Source organism: Ambystoma mexicanum, chromosome 11 (genome assembly GCF_040938575.1).
Source record: "Ambystoma mexicanum isolate Mex_15411 chromosome 11, UKY_AmexF1_1, whole genome shotgun sequence".
NCBI lineage: Eukaryota > Metazoa > Chordata > Amphibia > Caudata > Ambystomatidae > Ambystoma > Ambystoma mexicanum.
The window spans coordinates 938,007,101-938,028,977 of NC_090934.1; the positions used below are offsets into that span (position 1 = coordinate 938,007,101).

Consider the following 21,877-nt stretch of genomic DNA (forward strand, 5'->3'; position numbering starts at 1 on the left):
CCAAGAGCACCATGTAGTCGAGAGAAGATGCTGCTTGAGACCACCAAAACAATACACATATAGAGGTTAGGATCATTCAAATATTTCTGACATTTCTATTGCCACAAGCTTTTGTAACTCAGACCCTGCCTACATGTATGGCCTTTTCCTGCTTTTGTAGGGAAACATGTGCTCTAATAATGCATATGGGTTAATGTAGCTTTTTGAAGATGCTCTCGTATAAAATGTAAAAATATGGCATGCTCAAACGATCCTCCAATATCATTTAGCGGGGGATTAAAAAATGACTTGGTTGTACGTGCTGCCTTTTGGATGCAGGGCAGTAGGTTCAACCTTTTCAAACAATTGTGCCTAAATGTCGGTAGTCTGATGCATACTTTTATTTTATAACAGGGCTAATAATCCCCTCCCCAGGGATTACAGAGATTGTTTGGCATAGAAAAATTGTAATCATATTTGCTGAAATCCCAAAATCATTTGTGCGCATTGACTGCAAATTCCTTTGGTTTGATTAGTGATTCCAAACAATCAGTTCTCAACAATCAGTCATTCCTCTGCATCCCCCATCCCTCACCATGGCTGGGCACCACGAGGTACTATTTTAAAGATAAAAAAACATCCAACCCTATAGATGATTCAATCTCATGCAAGAAAAGAACAAGGCTGCTAGCCTTGGGTATGATAAGACAGATTATAAACCTGCTAGTCATAAGAGACCCTCAGAATGGTCAATGCAAAGGACCATCCTAGGGTGGCGCTTTCTTGTACTTGATGGTGCCAAACTGGTTAATTCATGTTTATGACCTCTTTGACACAATTAGTCTAAAAGGGAACTAATAAAATGGGCAAAGTTCTTGGGCTAGGGATCCGACAATGTCCCAAGACCTATTCTCTGAAAAGCACCCCACCCAGAGAACCATTGGTACTCATTTTCAAGATTGCTCATAAGAGTACCTGCTTGGCTACTCTTCATTAGAAAAGAGAATGTCCCAAAAATAGAGTGCATCTCTTCCAAAGTTAAACTGATATTCAAGCAGGAGTTGGGTGGAAATTGATAGCGATCAAGAACTCTTATTTGTCTTTTCAGGAATTCCCTCTACAGCATGCTCTCTTTCCTTCAGGGACGGACTTTCATCTTCAAGCTCCGGGCTACACAGCTCTTTCAGACATAACATGGTAAGAATACAGCTCTCATGCTCCCAAACATTAAGTTACATAATGTATTGGTACTGCATAATGACATTCCTTCTGCCAGGGACTGAATAGCTTGGTGTGCTGCTGTCATGAGCTTGACAAGCACCCTTTCTAACTGGTTGTTTTAGGACCACATCACAAACCCTCATATTGGTTACATCAAATTTGCTCTTGGATACTTATAAAGAAGTGATGAAATAGTAGCTCTGTGTAGTTAAGTCATATTCCCCTGCCTTATTCTGGTGACCAACAAGGAGGCGGCACCTGAGGGGGTTGGCTACCACCACAAGCCTATAGTTGATGGTCTTGGGTCGCTATGAGAATAATCAATTGGTCACCCTCCCCTGGTTTCTCATGTGGCTGAGGATAGTCCCAAGCGAGGTGTATGTGGATCTCCTCCCCAACTGAAAGAGCCTAAAAGCCCTTCTAGCCAGACCAAGAATCCCAGTGAAAGAAAACAAATAAATCAATGAATTGGCAAGCAACTTTATCCACAAGATACCATTAGAGCTCACACTGCTATTGGTGCAAAATATTCAGCGGTAGAGAAGTAGTCATTTCAAATGCTCTGGGAGATGCTTCCTGGGTGTTGTATGTCCATGTTTGAGCCAATGTTTATAGATTATGAGCAGTATCTTTACCCACAAATGATGCACATTTACTAACCCATCGTCTACCAGTCAAGTGTTGCCTCGCACAGAATGCAAAATTGCACATTTACAGAAAGCAAGCATTGTTTTCACATCCAAGAGAGTTAGCGTGACTGTTAAGCGATTTACCAGCAGCAGATTCACATGCTGGAGAAGTAGGGGATGTGAGCCCCTCACAGGCAGTCCTATGCAGTAGGAGGAAGGGGGAAGCAGATTCCAAGATGGCAGCTGGCCCTTATAAAGACTTGGTCCAGCCCCTAGATCTCAGTAGTTCAGATGGACCTGTGTAAAGCAGGCAATGTCAGCCCTGCACCAAGTTCAGACCATAGGTGCAGAACTTCAGAAATAAGCTATAGCAGGGGAAGCATAAACCCCAGAGCCACTAGTCAGTCAGTGTGGGTGGTTGGAGAAGGATGAAGTAAGGGGTTGTTTGGCAAACTGAAATTATTGGAGGAAGAGCAGAGGCCGGACAGCTGAGGACTCTAGAAAGACAGAGGAGTAGAGGGGGAATAGAGGTAAAGGTGGTATTTAGGACGAGTAGTAACATCAGGAGGTGAAAGTAGTATTGATGAGATGGTAACATCAAGAGGTGGGGGTAGTATTTAGGAGAAGGTGGTAACACCAGGCGTTAGAAGAGGTACTGAGGAAGTGAATGTGGTGTTAGGGAGAAGGACACATCAGGAAGTCGCGGTTGTATTCTGTGAGAAATGGTTTTGTTAGAAGGAGGTACTAGGTAAGCAGGAAGTAGGAGAAAGAACTAGCAGGAAAAAAGAGGAGTACCTTGGAGGGAAAAAGTCGAAAGTAGCCACCAGGAGAAAGGTGGAATTGACAGTGAAAAGCATTTGGAGAAGGAAGAACAGGCTAATTACAGTGAGCCTCGGCAGATAGTGACCACCCGCTACAACCCATGTGACAGAGTCCCCTGCCTAGCTTTTGTGAGTCACAAGGCGAGTCACTCAGGAATCAAGGTACCCACCCAAGCCAGTGGATGATGGGCAGAATGGGGAGGATCCCCGGGCCACATTCCTGCGGACCTGTTTGCTTGACTGGTCCTCGTAACATTGCGTAAGCCCATACTAAACTGGGGGTTTTACTCTTCCCAAAACAGGAGTCAACTGGGGCAGCTTGATAACGAAAGCCAAACCCCTGTTCAAACACCCAGGGAAGCCCAGCAAGTAAGTCACACCTCCTAAATTGAGAGAGCATGCATCCCTTTCTAAACAGACCTCCAGCTCTAGACACTGCAAGCATACACTGTAACATTGATAAAACTTTGATGACAGGAACATCATGGAAGTTATTTCAAGCACATAAAAGAAACACACAATGAATCGGAGCCCACAGCTTTCTCACAAGGCAATATATCAAAGTGGATCAGAAGTTAGAGAAGCCAGGTTTCCCAGGCACACACACTATTCAGAAAACCTAAGAACGTAGAAAGTTTACTCAGTCTATTTCCAATGACAATCTCACACAATAGGAAAGCAAAAGCCCACAGCACAGTACAAGCAACACAAGGAAGAAACATGGAAGATGGTGGCCACTCCATTTATAGAGTGTGTTCCACCATCTTAACTCATAGTAGACCCAAGTGACACTAGTCCATTCCAGGCCTCGCTCAATTACCTCTCAAAGGTACAGACCCTCAGTGAAAGGCCCACCCATGCGGAGGGTGCAACACAGAATAAATATAACCAGACCCAGGTGTTGAGTGAGCAGGCAGGAGCATTAGGCTCACAATTGAAGACATATGGAGACTGACGAGCGGTGGGGGAAAAGTAAATTGGAGGAACAGATGGAGCAGGCAAAGTGACTGTAATGAGGAACAAGGGATTGGTGAGAGCTGAGCATGAACAAGAGCGGGTGGTAGCAAATGAGCCATTAATATCAGGAGGTGGCAAGAACAAGCTGAAGAAGCTGGTAACATCAGGAAAGGATGGTGAAGACCTGGCAGAGCTGGTAATATCAAAAGATGGTGATGAGTGAAAGGAGGGGCAACATCAGGAGGAGGTGTTAATGAGTTGAAGGTGGTAACATCGGAAGGGGTTGATGAAGAGCTGAAAGAAATAGTAACATTAGGAGTATGTAGTGACAAATTGAAGCAGGTTGTAGCATCAGAAGGCAAGAGTGAAATGGTGGAGGAAGTAGAAGAGCAGGTGTGACAGAATAGCATCTGCAAGGTTGTCCAATTCGGACCATTTTTGATTTCTGCTATGCAAAATGATGGGGGCGGGGGGTTCTCAGAAAGTGGGCTCTGATAAACAGGCCACATTTTCAAAATGGTCCATGCTGAAAAGTGTAGTTCACCATGTGTATTGTGCTTTGCCTTGTCTACTGACACCAGCAGCTGCAATGTGATTTGGCAACATGACAGCTACAGAGTAATGTGTGCCTTCCTACAAGAGCCTGAGGGAACCAAATTAAGTCCACCAGCCATGGGCTGTTTTAAATGTAGTTGCACCCATGTTCAAAATACCTCCAACAGCATATATTAATTTGTCTGGTGTCAGAGCTTTGGTTACATCTAAACATAAAGGTATACCTGGAATGATATAGTGGCAGATGATGCTGCCAAAACAAAATCTGATGCCATTTATTATTTCCATTTGGTTTCCACTGAGCCTGCAACTGCAGGGCCATTTGTGTACTTCCTCTAGACTGTAAATGTCACCCACAACACATGGTGGGCCTTGCTTAGGATGTTCTTTGTTCTTTAATGGGAAACATGACAATGTTCCCAGGAGAACAGGTCATACTTCCTCATGGGTTGGTGTGATGGCTGAGAGCTTCAAATGTTCCTTTGCAACATAACGAGTAGTCACACCATGTAGATAATTACAAGAGTCCCTTTGATCTTAAGTAGACAGATAGGGGATGGACAGGGTATTTGAAGGGGACTTCACTCTGTAGGATATTTTGACCCACTCAGCTGTGATCTGCTACATCACTTTGCTGCATTGGTGCAAGAAACAGCACAAAATGGCCATGCTGACTCCTGTGCACGCCAAGTTCGCTAAACAGCGTTTTTGTAAGAACCAGAAAATGGCTGCACATCCTCCCACACACATTTCAGGTGGGGGGGACAGATTACTCACTGCAGGAATGCGCCACTGTGCTCTGCAACAGTTAACATGGAGTGAAGTGAAAGAGGCAGCATTATTCTGCTGAAAACCCAGAATGCCTCTTTAAAATGACACTTCCCCAACCTTAAAAGTGCTGCTTGGCGCTAAGTTCATCAATTTCTCATGAACCACTGTGATTAAAAATGCCCTGCAATGCCCAGGATCATTCATTGTGTCTCAGAGGAACCGGGCCTCATTTGAATGACAGCTCCTGTCAAATGTATCTTTGAAGAATCAACCAGGGGCTTTGTTTTCGTTTTACATGGGAAACGTGTCTATTTTCTTTGCCCCAGTATCAAGAATCAGCTGTCCAGAGAAAGACTCTAAATAGATGCATGAAACTGTATCAATGCTGCAAAACAACTCCAACACTCAAGAAAATAACTATAGCTGCAGAAAGTGTATATTTGCTGGAGATGAAAACCGAATTTAAAGACATAGTAAAATGTGCTTTTTCCTGACTGAAAGGGGAAAATCGCCTATTGAAAGTACATTGTTGTGTAAAGGCTTGATTACTTAGAAATGTAAAAGGATTTGTTGCTGGTAAAAATGCACTTATAAACTGTTTTAATTCTATAGGTTTAAAATCAAGATTTAAAAGGAGAAAATCAAAGCTAAAACCCAGGCTGAGTTGGCAAACTATATATATAAAAAAACCTGCTCTGCCAGTTGCTAGCCCTGAGAAAGGGTGACACCTTATAAACTTCTGGAACAGGAAAGTGGCTAATTGCTATCTTGGAAGCTTGAATACCCAGGACAAAGGGACTTCCCCAGTCGCATCAGACATTCGTCTTTGCTCCAGGCTGAGACAATAGCAGGCTAAGACTCTCCCCTGTCAAGTGTGAGGGGCAGTAAACTTCAATCAAGAGAGAGGCCCCTCATCCTGCTTCAAAGCAATTGACATTTGCTTGCACTTGGGGAAAAGAAAAAAAATGGATAAGTGACAATAGACTTCCTTTTGGTTTTAAAAAGCCTATTTTGTAACTGAACTTTAAAGACATTCAACGTTGCAGCAAGAATGAGGAAAAATATGAAATGTTTGTAGTTTTAAATCTAATTTTATGCTATTTCTTTGAAAACTTTTAGAACTCATAACTGCATAAGGAACAGAAGTTGTAAAGAATGACAGATTGCAGGGAAAGTATTGATATTGTGCACATAACATTTTGTACACACATCCCAGGGATAAACGCGCATCTGTGTACAAAGTTGGGAAATATTAGGCCAAATCTTTCATGGTTAAAATTGCCAAAATGTAGCAGAAAGACAAACCAGGTCCCACAGACTTGGGGTTTGGATTGAAGTATAACCCACAAAATATGTAACCTGTGTGTCTGATTTTCTCAGAGGTTATAACTGTATAAAGATGTATTTGTGGAAAAATTAGATTTTGGTTCCAGTAGCTAAGGGAGGTTTCTAGTCATTGTAAAAATCATCCCATAAACATGACATCCTTTTCTGTGATCCAATCAGCTGTGGACAAGGCAGAATATTATGCTCTTGCCCAATCCTAGCATTATGGGTGTGGATAGTAAACCTGCCCCTGCCATATAATGTAGTGATGTCATTTGGCATGATAAATAAGGGAACCTGACAGCACACAGACACACACTGATTCCTGACTTTCTTCCTGATTTCTTCATCCTGCTTGATCCTGATTTCAGATTTCATTGCCAAGCCAAGGACTATGCATTGCTGAACCCCTTTTCAGCTAGACCTCAAATTCTAAAAATCCCAAAAACCCAAGCGAAGCATCCTGATCCAGTCTGTCTTGCTACTGCTAGATGCATGCCTGCTGCAAACTCGGAATGCTCTAGCATAGAGTAAAACTATAGTTAATATTTTCTTGTCCAAACTGAGTTTCTTTTCTGTTTTCACTACCCGATTTTTCTAAAAACGCCTCTCATTCAAGCTTGCATATCTTCCTCAGTTTAATAGCTAGAGACTTCATTTCAACTCTAGATTATACACAAGACCTATAGCTACACTACATCCCAACCCAAACACTAAATCTTTCTTAAAAAACTGTTTGGTTAATTTTAGGTGGGAATCCACAATTTTGCACAAAGTTTGACATGTGTGATTTTTATTCTAAATTATTTTCAACCCTCCATTCAGATCCAACGTGTTTACTTTTGCTGAAACTATAGCTCATGATTGTTAGTATCTTTCCAATGTTGCTCCCATAAAGATTTGTACTGATTTAAGGATTTTTGCACACATTCACTGTTTTACCCAGCCATTTCCAAATGTCATCTTAAAGTGTAAGATTTCAAATCCGTTTTTCTCTCTTGTTTGGGGAGGGAAGGTTGGATTCAAATCCTGTTTTCCATTCCTTATTCCTGATTATCTGTTGCTTCCTTATATCTATTTAGAGTTGTTTGTTTGTGGGTTGAGGAATCTTGCAGGGGGAAATCCTAACTTAAGTGCTATCTTTCCAAACCAGCCAAATGTGTCCTTTTCTTTGGTGTTTTATATTTTGTGTTGCTAAAGAGTGAATTTAAGTGCTTACATACCTTCTTATGTGTTACTGTCACCACATTGGTCCCTATTTAAAAGTATATGTTTGATTTGAATGTAAATAAATATATAAATATCACCTTTACCAACCAGCCTGATTCCTGGTCCATTGTGGCCTGGATTATTTGAGAAGGTGTGTGATATGATTGGTATATCACTCAAAATATTGAACCTATATATATATATAACAAAATAAGCATTTCAGCTGTGCGCTGCATACTAGGCTGATACCAGGGTGTATCAACGGATTGAAATACTTAACAACTCTTAGGAGGAGCCAGCCATCTTGCATTTGTCAGTCTCCCACTTCCTTCTCAAGACATCCCCTGACTTCCTGTTGACCAGACACTCTGTAAACTGACATCACAATGATTAACCCTTGCTATATCTGCAAAGATTGGTCCATTACAGAAGGCTCGGAATTAACCAAATCGAAATGGCAACATCACCACATAAGAGGATGAGAAGCCCCTTAAATAAATCATCCTTAGGAAGTATCTGGATGAACAATCTTGAAAGTCATCTTGGGACCATCTTGAAGATTTCTCCGATGCCTTGTTCAGGTAAAGACCGTCTAAAGTCCCCATCCATTTCAGTGAAGTTAAGGATTTCCAATGTGGGTGCAGACCGTCTTCCTAATCTCTTGAGGATATCATTTGAAGTGTCCTGCTGGAGGGAAGCCTACCTGCTGCTGAAACGCTGGATCCTAGGACTCTGCCAGCTTAAGTGGTAGCCCTGCAATGGTCCCTGGCAACATTTCTGGAGGGGAAGGGAAGATGACAGATTTGCCTTACCTCAGGTACCATGGTGAAGGGCACCATAGCACCATAAGTACCAAAAGAAGCTGCCTTTGCCTCACTCTGCCACTTGAAACTGTTCTTTGTCACTTCGAGCACTCCAAGCTCATTCGAACCACTGCAAAGACACAACAGAACTGCCCTTGATATTCTCAACTTTGAGAGCATTTGGGCACCTTCGAGCTATAGTAACTCCACATAGCCACCTGTTCCTCGCTTCTTTGAGCCATGGCCTGTTGCCGCTTGTCGAACTGCATCACTAGGTTGGACCCCATCAGCCAGCTCACCAACTCAAACCCAACTCAACTCACCAGAAAGTGCCCTGAGTCCCAGCTTGATACTGGCGGAACCCCCAAAGATAAGTGGTTCTGTCCCGTGGCACTGTTCTGTGGCCCAAGTGACATTTAAGAACCTGCTCTATGACAAAGATATTTTCTGAAACTTTACTAATTTTTCTACATGATTCGTTATCCGCAGACCCCTGGACTTCAATACCCAGTTATTTTATTTTGCCACTTATCATTGTCTTTTTGTTTTGGATGGTTACATGCCAGCTCAAACCCTCATAAAGAGCATAGCCTGTCCTCCGTCCACATTCCCTTAAAGAGGCAAAGGAGGTAGAAGATTCATGCTGTGCCTACCTTTATTTTTTCCATCACAGATGTTCTAGTAGTAGTAAGAATATAGAAGCCCTGCTCATCCTGAGTGTAACGCTTACCTTAGACTCCGTGGGGACACCACTTAAAGTGACTACAAGCACTCTTCTCAGGGTGCGTTGTTTTCTCTCACTCTCTACTTAGACCTTTCTTCTTTCCCACCAGGAATCTAGGAAGATACACAAGGAGCTGATCAGAATGAATCCTATATGGTAAAAGTGAGAATTAACCTGTTGTTTCCTATTAACCTCTTCTTATAACTATGTCACCCACTTTACCTTAGGTTATGAGATGGTGGGCTCTCCATCCTGCTTCGGTGCAGGGGTGCATGTTCTGTAGTTGGGGAATTGACTGAAGAGTGGCAGAGTGTAAGCTACCTTCAAGGAAAATAATTAAAGTAATGGCCAAAATGAAGAGCCCGGAATTCTCCAAAAAATCCCCATACCCAGCTAAGGGCTGCTAAGCTGGGAAACACACTAAGGAGAAAATACAATGGGGAATAAGTGTGTGCAGTTTTTTTTACAACTCACTTCTGACTGGAGAAAATACAACAACAACCACCAGTAACTACAGTTGCAATTAGTACGACAACCAGGTGAGAAAGTGTAACTCCCTTCCTCACTCACTAAGGAGTGACTGAAACACGCTATTCTCTAAAACATGGATATTAGTGATGAAACTCCGAAATCTTAATGAAAACGGAATGGAGTGAAATACAATGCTAACTCGTACTAGTGGTTTTACGATGTGCGCACAGTTTTCTCTTCAAATGCTGACTGTAATGTGACTAAAAACATGGGCGCTTCGTTCGGAGTTCAGAAACTATGATGCAGCACTGAAACTCCACAGACGCACTATTAATACCAAGCGACACCAACACTCTGAGTGGATTTTCATGGTTTTTGGAAGTGTTAGCTTCATGGCTACTGAATTGATTATTTTCTCAATGGCAAAGGGCCCCAGGAATCGTGGAAGGAATTTCGAGACCCTTTCACACCCAAATTCCGAGTGGCTAACCAAACCAAATCCCCCACCTTATACTCTGGAGCATCACATCTTTTTCTATCAGCAAATTTCTTCTGGGACTCTTTAGCTAAGGACAATTGTTCTCATGCTTGAGCTATGGCGGTAGTGATTTTTTTATTCAGAGATTTTACTGCAGGCATCTCCAATGGTTCAGGTACATCGTAGGCCGATGTACGTGGATGCCGGCCGTGCAAGGTGTAAAAAGGACTTAATCCAGTGGAGGCATGCACAGAATTATTATATGCATATTCCGCTATCCACAAAACATTTAGCCAGGTGTCTTCAAGTTGATGTAGCATACATCTGAGGTACTGCTCTAGAGTTTGATTGGTTCGCTCAGTTTGGCCGTCAGTCTGGGGGTGATGACTGGTAGACAAGCGTACATCTATTTTGCTAGTTCACAACATTTCCTCCAGAATTTAGAGACAAATTGGCTTCCTCAATCTGAAATTACTACCGTAGGAAAACCATGCAGCTTCACTATATTCTCCAAAAAGGGTTTTGCCAAGACTGAAGCTGACGGGAGTCCTTTCAATGCTATGAAATGCACCATCTTTGAGAATAAGTCCACCACCACTAAGATGGTATCAAAACCTTCACAATTCGGTAAATCTGTAATGAAGTCCATTGAAATGGTGTGCCAGGTGGCAGGTGGCACACTCAAAGGTAGAAGTAGGCCAGCAGGTTTTCTTTTTTGAGTTTTATTTTGAGCACAATTACCACACGTCTTCCAATATTGAATGACATCTTTTCTCCAAGTAGGCCACCAATACGATCTCTCTACCTTTTCCAAGGTTTTAGTGATTCCGGGATGACCTTCCAACAGGGCTCCATGATAATTAGCAACCACTTGCTCTTGCAGTTTGGGCGTGGGCAAGTACAAACGTTCCTGATAAAAAGGTAAACCATCCTGCAATGTAAAACATTCTCCTCTAGACTCCCATCTCATCAACTCGTCCTTTGCGATGATGGTTCTAATCTCATTTCTTAGCTCTTCAAAGATTGAGTCTGCTGTGTCCATTACTCCGAGGACCTTCTCCCCAGAAATTATCTCCACTGGATTCACAGGCACATAAGCTTCTTCCCCTTTTCCAATACGAGATAAGGCATCAGGCTTTCCATTTCGCACTCCTGGTCTGAATGTAATGATGAAGTCATATTCGGCGAAAAAGAGGACCCATCGTAACTACCTTGAGGATTGTGCTTTCGCCAAACGTAAATATTGCAAGTTTCAATGGTCAGTGAAGATGGTCACCGTGTGTATCGCTCCAAGCAGATGATGCCTCCATTCCTTCAGAGTGCATTTTATTGCCAAAAGCTCCTTATCTGTAATAGTGTAGATCAATTCTGCAGCAGAGAATTTCTTTGCCCTAAAGGCCACTGAGTGCAAATCTTGGGTGTCAGGATCGTGCTGAGACAAAACAGCTCCCATAGCTACTTTTGAGGCATCCGCTCAACCACAAACGGAAGGTCGGGTCTCGGATGTTGGAGAACAGGTGCAGCTGTAAATCGCTCTTTTAGTTTTTTAAACGCCTCATCTGCTTCTTCAGTCCAATCAAATTTTCTGTTTTTTCTGAGTAATGAGGTGATGGGATGAACTAAGCGAGAGAAATCAGAAACAAATCGCCTATAAAAATTTGCAAATCCAAGAAAAATCGGAATTCCTTTGACAGAAGTAGGAGCGGGCCAAGAAAGAATGGCATCAACTTTTCTGTTGTCCATTTTGATTCCACGTGCAGATAGAATGAAGCCCAAGAACTCCACTTCACCGACATGGAAATGACACTTCTCCAACTTAACATACAGAGAGTTTTCCTTGAGCGTTTGAAGTACTGACATCACATGCTTCACATGATCCAAAAGGTTTGCAGAGAAAATTAAAATGTCATCCACGTAAACTAACACACAGATGTCCAACAATTCTCTAAAGATGTCGTTTATAAAGGACTGAAAAGCTGCTGGAGCATTACAAAGACCAAAGGGCATTACTTGGTATTCGTAGAGCCCGAACCGCATTCGAAAAGCGGTTTTCCACTCCTCACCCTTCTTAATGCAAATAAGATGATAGGCACCTCTAAGATCAAGCTTGGTGAATATTCGTGCCTGTTTAACCTGATCCAGCAAGGTCGAAATGAGGGGAAGAGGATAACGGTTCTTCACAGTGATTTGATTCAGGGCTCTGTAATCAATGCAGGTCCTCAATTCGCCTTCTTTTTTGGGCACAAAAAAGAGGAGATGCCGCCGGAGACTTGGATGGCCTGATAAACCCATTAGCCAGGTACTGATCCAGATAAGACCTCAGATGGACATTTTCTTTTTCAGTGAGGGCATAATTTCTGCTGCAAGGAAGCGGAGCTCATGGGATGAGATCAATTTGACAGTCATATGGTCTGTGTGGGGGTAATACTTCTGCATGTTTTTCTTCTTGAAAAATATCCTGGAATCTTTGATACTCTCCTGGCAACGAACCTATGAGACCTAAGGTAGTGTTGCTAGTTGTCTCAGGCTGCCTGGTTATTCCTGAACCTTCTGCTGAAAAACACAAACTCTGACACCTGGAGGTAAAAGTCAGGGTCCGGGAACATCAATCAAATAAGGGATTATGCTTTTCCAACCAGGGTATTCCCAAGATGATCTGGAATTGCGGGGCTCGAATAAGGTCAAAAGAGATCCTCTGCCTGTGTCCTTCCTGGCAAAGCATCATAAGCGGGTTAGTGCACTGTGTTACGGGACCTGACACCAATGGAGTGCCATCCACCCTGGAAACATTCTCGGCTTTTAACTTATTCCTCAAAGAGAATCCCAATTTACTAGCCAGATGCTGATCCATGTAGTTGCCAATAGTCCCACAATTAATGTATGCAATTAATGCATGCCTTTCAGTGGGAGTCTCATGACTAAAAAGGACAATAGGAAACACAAAGTGTGAGGTCGCTGCAACTTTTTCCATGCTCGACAAGTGGACCTTTAGACTTGTCGGGCACTGGCGTTTTCTGCCACCTGTTCCTTTTTGTCCTGATTAACTCCTCCTAAAGGTTTCCGAGCAGGTTTCACTGGACAATCTTTTAAAAAGTGACCAGATTGCCACAATATAAGCACAACTGCAGTTGCCGTCTCTTCTCTCTCTCGGCTTGGGAGATTGGGCCTAGGATTCCACCCAACTGCATGGGTTCAGGATGAGCATCTAATCCTGACTTCAACACTGGTTCTCTGGAACGGACTACAAAGGGTCGATTGTCTTGACGAGCTCGATCTGTTCTTCTGTCCTGAAGATGATGATCCAACTGGATAGTCAGGTCTATGAAGTCTGTGATACTTTCAGGCGGATTCACAACTTGAGCCAAAACATCTTTCAACTCACTGCGCAGACCACTATAAAACAACGTTGTTCTCTTTTCCATAGGCCAATTAGTTTCTGCCACTAACCTATTAAAAGTAGCCACATATGCAAGTAACTCCTGATTGCCCTGCTTGAGTGACAGCAACTCATTGTCCAATGCCTGTCCTTGAGAATGACAAGCAAATAGTTTCTCTAGCTCTCATTGGAATTCTGTAAAGTTCTGTAACACTGGATCATCCCTATTGACAAGGGGAATGGACCAATCAGCTGCATATCCACCCAGATAAGACAACACAAAAGCAACCTTTGATTAGTCAGTGGGAAACACTCCCGGTCTGCACAAGAAATGTAATCTGCACTGATTTAAGAACACTGCAAACCTTTTTGGGTCCCCTGTAAAACGCTCCGGAGGTGCCAAGGGAATATTTCCTGGAATAACCACTTGGACTGGAACTGGGGGTGATGTAGAGGAGGAAGCCTGGGCATTACCTTGGGGTAAGCGCAGCTGCCCCGCTTGATTCTGTAACAGTTGGCGAGCCAGTTCTTCTGTCGGTTCTCTATTGATCCCTAGTTCTCTTCTAAGAGCACTGGTTTCGGACCGGGCTGCATGGACTTCGGCCCTAGTTCTCCCAGAAGTTGGATTAACTGGTCTACCTCAGGAGTTCCCATGAAGTCCAGGCAGAGTACTTTTCAGCACGGCTTCGCGTTCTGTAACGCTTACCTTAGACTCTGCAGGGACACCACTTAAAATGACTACAAACACTCTTCTCAGGGTGCGTTGTTTTCTCTCACTCTCTACTTAGACCTTTCTTCTATCCCACCAGGAATCTAGGAAAATACACAAGGAGCTGATGAGAATGAATCCTATATGGTAAAAGGGAGAATTAACCTGTTGTTTCCTATTAACCTCTTCTTATAACTATGTCACCCACTTTACCTTAGGTTATGAGATGGTGGGCTCTCTATCCTGCTTCGGCGTAGGGGTGCATGTTCTGTAGATGGGGAATTGATTGAAGAGTGGCAGAGTGTAAGCTACCTTCAAGGAAAATAATTAAAGGAATGGCCAAAATGAAGAGCCCGGAATTCTCCAAAAAATCCCCCTACCCAGCTAAGGGCTGCTAAGCTGGGAAACACAATAAGGAGAAAATCCAATGTGAAATAAGTGCGTGCAGTTTTTTTTACAACTCACTTCTGACTGGAGAAAAAACAACAACAACAATCAGTAACTACAGTTGCAATTAGTACGACAACCAGGTGAGAAAGTGTAACTCCCTTCCTCACTCACTAAGGAGTGACTGAAACACACTATTCTCTAAAACATGGATATTCGTGATGAAACTCCGAAATCTTAATGAAAACAGAATGGAGTGAAATACAATGCTAACTCGCACTAGTGGTTTTACGATGTGTGCGCACTTTTCTCTTCAAATGCTGACAGTAATGTGACTAAAAACATGCGCGCCTCTTTCCGAGTTCAGTAACTATGATGCGGCACTGAAACTACACAGACGCACTATTAATACCAAGCGACACCAACACTCTGAACTCAGAGGCAAATTTTACTCGGCAAACACACACACAACAAGCACTAACAGACCGCAAAATGTATTGTACGAAATGATACTTGCGATGCATGGAGGCAGATGAGAAAACGTCACGGACAAATTCTCTCTCGTAACAACATCCAAACCTCACAAGCACCAGGTGTTCCTGGAGGGCAGAAAAAAAGGACAAGGGTCAGCAAAATACTATTGAGCTACGAAGGAATAACAGAAACAGAACTGGGAAACTAAAACTAAAATGTTCTGTGGAAAGGTGCTGAGGTAATCTTCTCAGGAATCCGAACCGCGGTAAGCGACACTGCAACAGCAGAGAAGACGCGAAGCACGGAACAAAGGGGAGGGGCTTAAATACTGAGGGAGTGACTGAAACTAGACAGCACAGCCAAATACAAAGAACACAACCAGGTGGCCATGTTGGGCGATGAGCAAGTGTTCAATTCAGAATAGCCCAGAATATCCTACCTATCCTTAGACCAGGAATTATATGCAACTAACCAGGAAACCTTGGAAGCCCTTTTAAGGGGAAGCCCAGTGGTCATGACACTGAGGAAGTAGTAATTTGGTCACAGGCGAATGTGGACAGATGGATGTGGGTATTAAAGGACCTGGGGTAGGTGAAGATGAGAGTGGGAGGGGGAGCAGGAGATAGGAAGTTGAAGGAAGAGGTAGCAACATCAGATGAAAATATAGCAGAGAAAAGTGGTGAGATCAGAAGTCCACCTTCAGGAAAGTACCTGGGTGAGAAAGGTGTAGACATCAGGACTCGAGAGTGACAGAAAAACAGTCACACCGGGAGATGAGAGTGGTGAAGAGGAGGTGCAGGGACATCTTTTAGGGGTCACCAGAGGTTGTAACTGCGACCTCTGTGGTCTCCCTTGTGACCTCTGTGTTGTCCCTTGCGACCTCTTAAAAAAATAAAACTTTTTTATTTTTGTAATGCAAGGTCATGGGCTTTGGCCAGGCTCTTTACTTCTGGAGTGGCTGGCTTTCTTGTTCAGGGCCCTTAAAAAAGAAGAAAAATAAGAACAGGAGTGCCACAAGTCTAACACTTTCAGCACTTACCCTAAATAAGAAAGAATAGGAATACCAAATAAAGTTTCGTTCGGGAATTCTATACAATAATTGGTAGATTCATTAAAGGTTTATTTCAGGCACACTTCAGGGGATGAGTCACTGGTTTAGTCTGTTCTTAAATGCCTCAGCTCAGCCTTTCATCCTTCTGAGGTCGATAAATGATTACCAACACAGTTTGGTTGATATTGGGTGTATATTTGCTCTATATAATGCGCTTAAGCGCTATATAATAACACATCATTATCATTTGGTCATGGACGTCTGCTTGCATTCACAGTAATTTGGTAATATGGGCCTATACACACTGATCTTAACGATACATATGGTGATCCATTCTTGTATAAAATGTACATCACATTATAGTGATATCGTAACCATATTTTTCTTAGTGTACAATTCTATGTGATGCCACTTCCTGTTCTGTCAACGGGTTAAAGGTCGTGTTCCATCGCTTCCCACAATATCACTTTGGGGTGGGGTCAAATGACATCACTTCCTGTGATGTCACCAGGGCTCAAGGGTCGTGTGATGTCACTTTCGCTATCCCTGGCATTTTGGTGAAATGACATCTTGAGGAGGTGGAAAAAGCAGAGGAGATCAAGAATTGAAGAAAAAAGAAGAACAGGTCTCATTCAGACAGAATAGGAAGGGTGAAGAACAAGACAGGGTCAAGTAGAAGGCACGCAGTTTAGAAGAGTCCAGAGGAACCTACCCTACAGACCCCTCTTTAACTCTCCATGCTGTTTAGGATTGACACCCCATATGTCCATAAGACTTGCTGCCAGAGTTATTTGAGGGGTATAAGATCCGGGAACGCCTGCATCTAGATAATTCAAAGGAAAGGGTTTGGAGGCCCTACAAGCCTGCAACATCAGAGACCGTGGAGGTGTGGCAACCTCCCGCAAACTCTAAAGAGTTGGACATTGGCTTGAGAGGCATATCTATCCATAGAGGCAATACTTTGTAGAAAACCACCCAGACTTGTTTTCATATTTTTCACTTTTGATGGGCTTACTTGTACAGTACATGATCTTGGTTGGCATCCTTTTTGATCCCAGACATCCTACATGATATCTCGCCATTCAGCTCAGGAAGATTTAAGCATGCAAGCAAAGCCCTAGGTTGCTGCAGAAGGGGGTGGGAGGAACAGGAGTTGGGCAGGTAGCGTATGGCAGGAGTAGAGAGAAGGAAGGGAAACAAGTAGAAGGGACCCATTATGAGCCTGAACAACTGAGACTCCTCTGTCTCTCTCCGAGAAGACACTTAACAATTCCCTGACCGGTTGCAGAAAAGCTGTCTAGAGTTTGTTTTTGGGCTAAGGGATCCTGGAAACCTGCAACTAGTTAGGGTATCCAGTGATTTAAACGAAAACATTTCAGCGAATGATTTTATAACGAAACAATTATAACTTAAAAATATGGATACAAAAATAATATATATATATTGGGGGTGTGTGAGGGGTTAAAACAGGTGGGGAGGGGTTTGGGGTTGTGTTAAAAGCATAGGGAAACAGGGGAGGGGGGTTGGGAGAGGACCCCCAAATAACAAAAACTATTTTCTTTTTAAATAATGATATTTTTTCGCTATACATGTTTCGTTAAAACATTCTCTGAAAAGGATTTCAAAAAAATGTCATAGAAACCTCATTTGTACACTGAGACAGGGTTTTACAACCTTAGAACATGCAATTCAAGAAAATCCAAAAGAAGTGACTAAACCCTTTTGGACTTTGGGGATTCCCAGGAAGATGGGATTTCCTTGCTAAAGTCAAGAAGGCTTGAGAAGACTATTCAGGACTAGGTAATCAGACCATCCTGATGTATTGATTGTTAAAGACACAGTTGTATGTTGATTTTTCCTATCCTCTATACATTAACCCCAATGAACCATTTGAAATTGACTCTTTGGGTCTCGCAATTGTCAGAGAGTGCTCAGAGCGGGAGACACAAGACCATAATCAGGGGTAAACTTAGGATTTGTGTTACCTTTAGAAGGAATGATGTGGTTTAGGCAAGGCGACTGTAGGGAATCATTCAAAGTGTGAGATGTGTCAATAAAGAAACGAAAAATCAGCTTGCTTCAGCAAGACTTCTTTATAAAGTCCTCTTGGACGTCCAGGCTTTACACCCTCAATCACAGAAGCCCTTTGTTTGTGGAAAGGTGAAAGGTAAAGAGGGGGAACATCTTACATTCTTGTTCTTCTCAAAAATCTCTCAATGAAAATTGCAGCAGAGAGAAACATCTCAGATGGTGAGCTTGGCCTGGCTCCTCCTCAAATGTACAAACAGTTACCCATGCCTTTGTCTTCAGGACATGTGTTCTGCAGGTTTCCTGAACCCTCTGTGAGAAACCTGAAGGTGTCTCGCCCGCTAGCCCCCGGGGATCTGTCATCCAGGTGGCCAGGACAAGTCCATCGCTTTTGGATCTAGTTCCTCGGGGTGAACGACTGCAGGAGGATCACCTGGATGAAGGGTCTTCGGGAGTGGAAGTGGGACACCGGAGGGTGAGCCGCGGTATCCCCTTACCTATAACACCTTTTACCCATCGTACCATGTAGGATACCTAGGAACTCAACCCCCCAGACACTTTCTCAACCCACCGTGAACGACAACCGACTAACACCAGAGCTGTATACCTGACATGTCCCAACACCATGGTCAGGCAAGGTCAGGCAATTACGGATTATTACACAAACTTGATTTCCATCACACTTTCTCACACAGATAAAGGGCAGAGTATGAAAGCACACTCTGAGTGAGGCAAAACACACAAGGAGACAGCAGTTCCAAGATGGCAGTTTAACACAAGGAGAAAGACGGCGAGACCAGAGAGGGTTGCAAGGAGGGAAGTACCCTTGACCTCTAAAGACCATTATTTTTGTGAGCCTTGGAAAACCAAAGACCAGGAACGTAGACTGTTCAAACCCGCACAGTGTTTCGGAGATACAAAGGGCTCTCTCCCCAGGTCGATAACCCAGGCGGGAAGGAGCGATTGCCGCTTCGGTACTGTCTTTGGCTCCTACAACAAAGCGGCGTCAGAAAAGACAGCACAGTGAGTCGGAGAGACTGATACCAAACCAGCTTGTCAGGTGTTGGCGATGAGCGACGCAAATATAATTGAAAACCAACAGCAGTAATTGAACTTTGGGAGGCCAAGCAAAGATACCATACACAGAGTGGTCCGGCGCAACGTGGGCACTTATTGGAAAGTCTCTGTTAGGTATCTAGCTGATGCTGAATGTGAGAAAAAGAAATACTGAGATTGAAGTGGTCATGCAACGGGTCAGGCTGAACCCTGTGCACATTCGAAAGTCTGCGATAGTTTGATGTATATCGCAATTTGATCGAGCCCGATTGAGGGAGACTGATTGAGCGGGATCTGAGCCCGGCTGAGGGGGATCCAGGGTGAACCATGCGTCACCCGAGAAAGAATTCTCTGACATTGGTGTGAAAAGGATCTGAGCCCGTAAGAGGGGGTCCAGGGTGAACACCCTATTGGAACACAGTTGAAAGGAAAATAACGTTTAGTTATTGTTTTTGTACAGCAGGCCCTCTGAGTCAAGAAACTTCAAAGAAGTAAAGAGACTTAGACACAGAAGGTCCTTTAATGTGGAAATTGAACTGTAACCTTATGCCGCAGAAGCCAGAGTGTGTGCTTTGTTCGAGTGACCCGCCTTGCCCCATGCTGAAAACATGGGGAAGGGAGACCAACGGACCGAGCATCCTGACATATAATTTTGTGAACACTTCTTTCTTTTTCATGAACATTACCCCCCACATTATTTGTAAATTAGTGGTAAGAATTGGCAATAGGTGTTTTAGTATTGGCCCTTTTTATTTGATAAGACTCCACTAAGACTGCATTATTATTATTTGATGGTTGTAGCTTGCTCCAATCTGTAGATTTAGGTTTAGATAGGCATTCATCATACCCTTGCAAAAGTTCAATAAACACCCTTGAACTGTGGTCACTTGTGTCTGTTTTACTATTGCAACCATGCGTTCCTTACACCTCGTCGATTGAGTATGAATTTCATGGCCTCTATAGGCAATAGATTCCAGACTTGGAAAAAAGATGAAGAACAACTGCAGGAGGCTGAGCTAGTGATTGAACCTACTACACTCTAGTTCACTCTCCCAGGGTCAGACACGGGGTGTTCTCTATCCACTGACCACATCCCTACTGTAGGGCTCTGGTGTCTGGGACTACCCATTTCTGATCACTCCTATTGTAAGATACATGACCGTTGGTGTGGTTACACCATTTCACACCCCATCCCACCACCTTTAGATTCTATCCAGAACCATCCTGGACCACCAGAGCCTCACTGATCTCTCTAATAGGGGAACTTGTTATCCTCCAACCACCTCAGGTATTGTAGCTGTATCTCCCCCCTCTACCTTCTGTCTCTCTTTTTTCAAAGATGGTGATATCTTTGCTCTCCTTCCCTCTCCATATCTCTTTACTAGAGGATTCCTTTCCTCCAACCTTTCTATCCTCTGGCTTCACTGTTAGTGCCGGATCTCTCTTGTCCTTTGACAGGGATCTCATTTCAGTCTTTAATCATCCCCTCAGGATGGTACCCATCCCTCCTGCAACATACTCGGAACTCTCCCTCTTTCTCTGATGGGGACCTTCTCCACGTCCCAATCCCACTTCTCGACAGATGATATCCCCCCTTCTCCTCTATGTAAGCTTCAGCTTCCAACCTCATTGATTCATTTCCTCCATCATCCTATTCTGTCTCCCAGAGGACACACCCTCTTCCCACAAACTCCTCGAGATTCTCTCTCCTCATGTTCTCCTCTCAATAATCCTCTTTCACCACTCTCCATAAAACGCCTTCCTCTAACTCTTACTCCCCACACTGCCAGCCTTTTCATAATTTTATTTATTGGGAAACAAAATATTTTCATAAAATCAGCAATATCACAAACAATCATATAAGGTACAATAGCAATATGAAAAAAAGCTCAATTATACAGATACAAACACACCACGTTCATGTAAATTCAGTAAAATCACATTAAAACCCATCAATAAACATACAAATCTCATCAAATGAATTTTTATTTTTTAAAACCCTTTATTCGGCATAAAGTCATTAAGTTATAATACATCACAAAATACATACAATTCATATAATTTAAAAAAGGCTGCACAGAGATTGTTAATAAATACTAAAAAAATAAATCTGTAGGTGATATTCTTAAAAAATATTTTTAAAACTATGAGTGGAATACTTGCAGCCTGGGATACAGGTTAGGATTTCACTGCCTTCCTCCTCATCAGCCAAGCTCTATGCAAATAGCAATATACAGATTGCACCTTTGAAAGAATAGAGCTTTGAGCTAAGAATATTAAAGCATGACTCGATGAGTTAATGCCTGCCTCCAATAGTATGGGTCTCAAATACAGCTGCCTTAGCTGCAGGGTGGGCTTACAAAATAAAAAAAGTGTAAGGATGTCTCCTTAGCAGCACCACACAGAGGACAGCCGGGAGAGTCAGAACATTTCCATATGGAGGTAAAGGCAGCTATCGGCAGGGTCCCCAGTCTAAACCTTGTGTATACTGATCTAGCATCGACAGGCTTAATTGAGTCCAGATAGGCTTTGAAACCATCATTAGGCCTATTATCTAGATAATCCAGGCCCGATTTTAGCTTAGAGGCTTCGAGAAGAAGGAGGCTTCGACCTCTCTGTTTAATGAGACACTCTAGTCAGTGCCAACATGATGCATGAAGACTCCAAAGGTTTTCCTAAAACTCACCCGCATTCAAACAAAATAATATTTTTTTTAGATGGGAAAACCATTTCAGACTATTGGCTCCTTCGAGGGACATAATATGGGACAAAGCATCCCTACATGGTTCTAAACCTGGTTGGGTCCAAACTCTAACCCAGAAGGAAAAAGGCCGGAACATAGGGACAGAAAT

At 43.1% G+C, this 21,877-nt stretch overlaps 1 protein-coding gene across 3 annotated transcripts in view; it reads left to right on the forward strand.

Moving 5' to 3' along the window:
- Positions 1-21,877, forward strand: part of LOC138503948 (lamin tail domain-containing protein 2-like) — a 510,184-nt gene that overhangs the window by 460,766 nt on the left and 27,541 nt on the right. For all 3 annotated transcript variants that reach the window (XM_069624071.1, XM_069624070.1, XM_069624069.1), the window contains one exon: positions 1,088-1,176. In XM_069624071.1, the coding sequence (XP_069480172.1) occupies positions 1,088-1,172 (85 nt within the window). In that variant the 3' untranslated portion in view covers positions 1,173-1,176. The remainder of the gene's footprint in view (positions 1-1,087; positions 1,177-21,877) is intronic.